Below are 6661 nucleotides of genomic sequence, written 5' to 3' on the forward strand. Positions count from 1 at the left end.
ATATGAAGACCTCAAAGAGATGCCTACTGCACATGCCTGATTGATTTCTATTGGAGCAGAGGCAGTGAGAGAAGGAGAGCTCATGGGACAGAGCTTCATACTAAACAAGGAAGATGTTTTACTTATTCTTTAACAATACAAGTTGCAACATTTTTTTCTATAATATGCAGTGTGTGGGAGGGAAAACTGCTCTTCACTGACAATCATAAGGTACTGGCAGAGCTCCTTTGTTATTGCTCCTATTTATAACCTTTCCCCCACCACTAACCTGCTATGCCAATAACTCCCACAAACCCTAAACTTTGCCTAGTAACTCAAGTTCTCTATAGCCTAGCTCCTTGTCACATGCCGGACTGAACCATTCAGCTTTCACCAACCCATGCATTCAAAGGATGTATTTATTTAACCCCTTTTCCACTTAATTTCTAGTACATTTATGGAATAATATGTCACATACACAAACATGCAGATTACACACAAATTACTGCTGGACAATGTCTGCTGTAACTTATACGTTCATGATTTGCAGTCAAAACTGTACATTTTCTTTCTTCACCTGTAATACTCTTCTTGTATAGTTGTTGCTAGTTGTTGATTGTAGTATTCAATATCTGTAAAATTGACAGCCAAAGTGTTCCTTTCTGGTCTAATAAGTTCTTCTGCTGCAGAGACATAAAGGTTACTTCCATCTTTACCTTTGCACCTACAGAAAATTGAAGCAATAAAATCTACTATTACCAAAAGGTATTTAGCCACAAAAAAAGACCAGATAAACAAATGCTGGAGATTTACACAAAATACACTCACATTAGAGATAAAATATCTGAGCAAATACGATTTATATATGGTACAGTACATGATGGTCAATTGTCCATTGCCATTATCACACCTCCTTTTCCTTGCTGTTTTAGTAAAATGTCTTGCAACATGGCTTATTTATGAACAGCTAGAAAATACTTGTGCGGTAACCCATATCAACCATTTAACCAGTTCCAGGAAGAATAATGAAAATAAACATTGAATGATTGGCATGGGTTATTGGACAGGTAAATAATTTATTCATATTTATAGTACACCTACCCAATAACTTTCAGCTACAGGGAACACATTCCCAAAAAGGCCTTCAGTCAACCACTGGGATAACTTAGTTCCCAATTCAGTACAATGTCAGACTGGGGGGCCCAAGGTTCACTGGGCCTGAAGCTTTAAGACCCCCACACTATCCCCCGGACAATCTCCTGCTATTAAAATTCATAGTATTCACACTAGTGCAGGTCTTTCTCTACACACACACATATATATATATATATATATATATATATATATATATATATACACACATATACATATATATTCCTTATATTCCTTCATATTCACATTTATGCGTTTCGATCCACAAGGAATCGTTATCAGGATAGTGTTCAAAAGTAAGACACACCTATTTAAACCTATACACATCAGTGCTGTGCACTAGTGATTACATCATGAACCGTTCATTCCAATATTAACCCATCCATTTCAATGTGCAACAATTACAAGATATTACTGCAAACCATAACATTATCTATTTGCTTAAAAGAACATCTCACTGGCTGGGTTAACTTTTCCGGCACAAAAGAAACAATTACTATCATCACTTAAGTTTAACAGCTACATTCAAATACGTAAAAGAGGGGGGCGTAAATCAATTGTTATCTGTACCCTCAACAAATCAACCGCCAATATTATCATCCAACTAATATTCCCCACCCAATATTACAGCGTTTATAGCCCACTAATATCCCTTGGGAATCATTTAAAAACACAATTTCTTTGAGATATAGGCCCAGCCCAGAATTAAAAACACTTGTCCCAATATATATTAGCACATCAATTCTAATCTATATAACCGATCATCACCAAAGTGTCATATGTAAAGTGCAAAACATAACAAGGCAAATCCATATGTCCATAAAGTGCAATATAGTTAATATATACCGAATTCATATCAACATATATATCAGCATAAAACATTTTCATGAAATACATAAAATCAACCATTATCAAATCTTCTCAGAAGAACCCTTGTTCTCTAACTAATGGGGGAACACAATCAAAATTATCCTCAATTATGGAAGAGGGTGGATATTAGTTAGAAAATGTCTGGCAAGAGGAATCTCAGTTTTTCCAGAGGCTAAGGCTGGAACTACATGATGTGTCTTCATCAGATCCGAAGTAATGAGAGGAAACTGATGCAATGAGACGGATGTGCAGAATATGAGGTAAGTAAGAGAGATGTACATGCAACCAACATGGCGCGACCGGCCTGGGGTTATACCAGCGAGCACCCGGGAGTGATCCACTTCCATCTTCTTCTCTCTTCAAATTTCCCAGGGCAAACGCATGCGCAGTTTAACTAAATAGCTGACTTTTTAGTTAAAGTTCGGCTTTTCGTTCTACTGCGCATGCTCAGCCTCGCGAAGAAGGAGGAGGAAGACTGAAGAAGATCGCTCTGTGGTTCTCACTAGTATAATCCCTGGCTGGTGCAGTTTTCTGCTGATAGGAGCACTGGCCCGGGGTTTCAGGTAAGTCAATACAATCACTTGGGGGTGCCTAAAATTTGGCACCCCCAAGTGCACCAAGCCTTTCCTTCTCTTTTAAGCAGACTTGTTCCTGTTCAAATCTATGGATTTGTTCCTGTTCAGTTCAATGGGCATCACTGTCAGTGTTTTGGTGTAAATTCTGGCAAATGCAGCTAATTTATAGCAAATTATTTTTATTTTATGGTACAAATGATTATACTGGTTTGGGGTTGTTGACATTTTAAGGGAACCATAGCATTATTTTATACACCAGTTATTTAAACATACAATGGATTTTGTTGATAAACTTTGCACTTTATAAAAAGTATCCCTTTTAGGAGCTCAATTCTGTAGGGAATATTATCTGTATGACTAGTCCTTGAAATGAAATAAAGATTATTTTCCACAGTTACCATTCTTTCAGGGAAATGCTTTTTATTGTAATAACAGCATGTTTTAGCACTATACATCATGTATGCTTTCACACTTTTATAAATAGCATATATATTATGATCCAAAGATGAAAAATATAGACCTTGGCTTCATATTTACAGTTCTTTTGCATATCATAAATAAAGAGCGCAGTAGGGGTCTATATTTCATTGTAATGTGCCTTCCAATGCAGATTATACGGTGCATAGGCTTGCATATTTCAAAACCTCCACAGTACATGCACCTAAATCAGAAAACCCACAGAGCCATTTGTATGTGGCAGCATGGCTGAACAGTCACAGAAAGGCTGCAAGTAGAAAATGAGTCAGTAACCCCCACCTCCACTGGTTTAAATTAAGTGATTTACCGTACTTAAATTCAGAGATTAATATATACAGTTGATATTTCCAAGAAAACCTTTCCTAGGAAGTTTCCCAAGATCAGGCATGATGTGATTACTAACCAGTCACATTACAAGATTCATTTGAATGGCTGAATAGACCCATTATTTACACACACACACTATATATAAATTGTAAGAGTCTGAACTAAAAAAATCTTGATAAATATTTCCAAAGTGTAATTCACCCAGGGTTTGGTACTATATAGTACATTCACACAGGCATTTATACCTGTAATCCCATGCAATGGCTTTTTTGCGCATTTTGACACAGGGCATGCAGTACCCATAAAAGCACACTGCAATTTGTTTAATCTGTGTTTGGCACAGTGCATTCCTACAAGTCACATGTATGACTGCTTGTGTGTAAGGGCCCCTTAGAGAAACAGTTGGCAGGGGTCTACAAATTGCACTCTTATTAAAAAGGTAGGCAGATGTACCATATTTAATGATTGTTAGGTTCATAGAAATCTGTGAGCCATTGCAGTGACTTAACATCTTGGTAAAATATTGTGATGTAAATTCTCCATCTTAAAATGTCATGCATTTCCCATATGTACATTTTATAGATAAAAACATTTTGCTTTAAAGGGATCCTGTCATTGGAAAACATGTTTTTTTCAAAACGAACCAGTTAATAGTGCTACTCCAGCAGAATTCTGCACTGAAATCCATTTCTCAAAAGAGCAAACAGATTTTTTTATATTCAATTTTGAAATGCATTTTAAAATTTCAGCAGCTACCTGGTAGCTAGGGTACCATTTACCCTAGAAACAGTGATTTGAAAAAAACTGCAAAATAGGGGAGAGCCTGAATAAAACGATAAGTAATAAAAATAATTCAGAAGGAGAAGGCAAATAATTCAAAAACTATTAAAGATGAAAAATGAGGACCAGCTGTGTTAACTTAAAGGTGAATTATTCCTTTAAAACAATGTAGTGTATTCATTTTGCATAGGTTGGCTGAATCATCATTACATTAAAGGGGTTGTTCTCCATTAAATAAACTTTTAGTAAAGTGCTATGCTGGAGCAGTTAGCCTTTATGTTTGTATTATTGAATTGTTTTGAATTATTTAGCTTTTTGTTCAGCAGTGCTCCAGTTTGGAATTTTGGCAACTATCTGGTTGCTAGGGTTTAATTCAACCTAGCAACCAGGCAGTGGTTTTAAAGAGAGATAGGAATATGAATAGAGGAGGTCCTGAATAGAAAGATAATACAAAGAAAAAATAGAAAGAACAATAAAATTGTAGCTTCACAGAGCAATAGTTTACTGGCTTCTGGGGCCATAGACCCCCATTTGAAAGCTGAAAAGAGTGAGAATAATAATAAATCAAAAACTATAGAAAACTCTCCTTTAGGGGGTGCATGAAGAATCTCCAAAATGTCAATGCATTGTGGACTAACATACAATAGCATTCATAATTGAGAAAGTGTTTAAAACATGATGCGTGTTCTGAATTTGGAAATCAGAAATAACATTTATTAGGATTTCTATTTAGTCCACTACATTAGCGTCTCCATTTTACAACCGTTATTTCCGATGCTAGTAAATATAGGCTTCGTGGGAGCAGGGTAGATCCCTTCAAGTCTGGCCACAAAATCTCCATGTTAAGTGGCTCATTAGTGGTTTGATTAGATACATGCTGTAACCTGCACAGCTTTTAAGGTAAAACGTATTTTCTGTAAATAAAGCCAACACCCACAATTAGATACATGCAATAATAAATTCAAGGGAAGGAATCTTGTTACTATTATAGAAGCCAGTTGTCCTGAAAGCTCAATTTACATGAAGGGCATCTCCCGTAGACTCCATTTTACTCAAATAATTCAAATATAAAACAGTGCCTTGTACTTGAGTTATTAGAGGCAAAACGATCCTATTGGGTTTATTTTAGATTGAAATCGTTTTTTTAAAGTGGACAAGCTATGGAGACCCAAAGTACAGAAAGATCACTTATCCAAAAAAAACCCAGGTCCAGACAGTATACCTGTCCCTGCCTGATTACTAGAATGGAACACAGTTTACTCACTTTCAGTTAACAATGACTTATAAAAGGGAATTATCTGTAACTTACTCTTCCAAAAACTCCAGGAAAAGCTTTTGACATTTGTCAGACAGTTCATCTTTAAACAGTTGTTGTCCAGCTATATCAGTGTCTCCAGCTGCTGCAGGGCCTCCCAATTCCATGATAGTAGATAAAATCTAGCTATTTTTTTAGTAGACTTTAAGACAAACACCAGTGCACTTCACTCATATTTCTAGCTTCCTCTTTATTTGCCCCGCCCACAGGCACAGCCAATTAATTGTTATGTAACACAGCTATTGCCAAGAAGGCACACTGGGGGAATGCTAAAAACTGGTGTACCTTTACTCTAAATAGTGACCCTTGTAGAAACCAATAAACAATTAGCTCCTGTTGAAGTGCAGTAAGGCTAAAGCAGCAGTCTATTTTGATGATAAAGGTTATGACTCCAAATGTTACACCTATTTTGTAAATTGCCCACTGTTTCTAAAAACAAGATTTGCTAGTTAGCATCTGATGATTAAAAATTAAAAGGGCTCCCGTGATGGCAAATTCATCTTATTGAGAGCAATGCTGAACATGTAACTCCAAGCAGGCTAAAATCCGGTTCATTGCTTTCTATGGGACAAGACACACGCCTACAAATCATAAACCAAATGCCTCACGTATTCACTGAGTATGGCTTATAGAATATACTGTGTATTATTATTTTGTGTATTTGACAAACGTAGGTGGTATACTGTGTATGATTGTCAGAATATATGGAAAGTGACCGTAACTCACAAAACTGCAGTTAAGATAAGTTTGGTGTTCAGTGGATGTAAAATGTCAGTTTGCGCCAGAAAATCATCAAAAAAAATGGAGGAAAGCAATTTTTTAAATATGACCCTATCTTTCTGAATCTGGCTTCATTAATTTACAGAATTTTATTACTACAAATGATACAAAAAAAAACATTTTGCATAGGCTGGTATACAAAAATGTCATGCAAGTATATGCTGTTCAAGCAAACTATGCAATGCAACATTAACACAATGCAATGACACAATGCAACATCAGAACTGGGGGGAAATATTAGTCTGAAGCTGGCAGAGTAGAGGAGTGGAGGAATATGTTCACATCTCAATATGATGTTTGTCTTATTGCTAAATGCGGTACAATTCTTTCATGGGGAAATGTGTATATTCTACATAGGAACATCAGGGCATGTGTCAAGGGTGGCAGTTCTAGGGGTTGGTGTTAC

The 6661-nt window shown here is 36.3% G+C and overlaps 1 protein-coding gene across 1 annotated transcript in view; it reads right to left on the bottom strand.

Moving 5' to 3' along the window:
• The window catches only part of mcm6.L (minichromosome maintenance complex component 6 L homeolog), a gene marked incomplete at its 5' end in the record, with an annotated part of 54287 nt that extends 48676 nt beyond the window's left edge, over positions 1 to 5611 (bottom strand). The window contains 2 exon segments of the mRNA NM_001088353.1: positions 557 to 703; positions 5470 to 5611. Of these exon segments, the coding sequence (NP_001081822.1) occupies positions 557 to 703; positions 5470 to 5582 (260 nt within the window).
• Positions 5612 to 6661: the final 1050 nt, after the last annotated feature.

Source organism: Xenopus laevis, chromosome 6L (assembly GCF_017654675.1).
Source record: "Xenopus laevis strain J_2021 chromosome 6L, Xenopus_laevis_v10.1, whole genome shotgun sequence".
Taxonomy (NCBI): Eukaryota; Metazoa; Chordata; class Amphibia; order Anura; family Pipidae; genus Xenopus; species Xenopus laevis.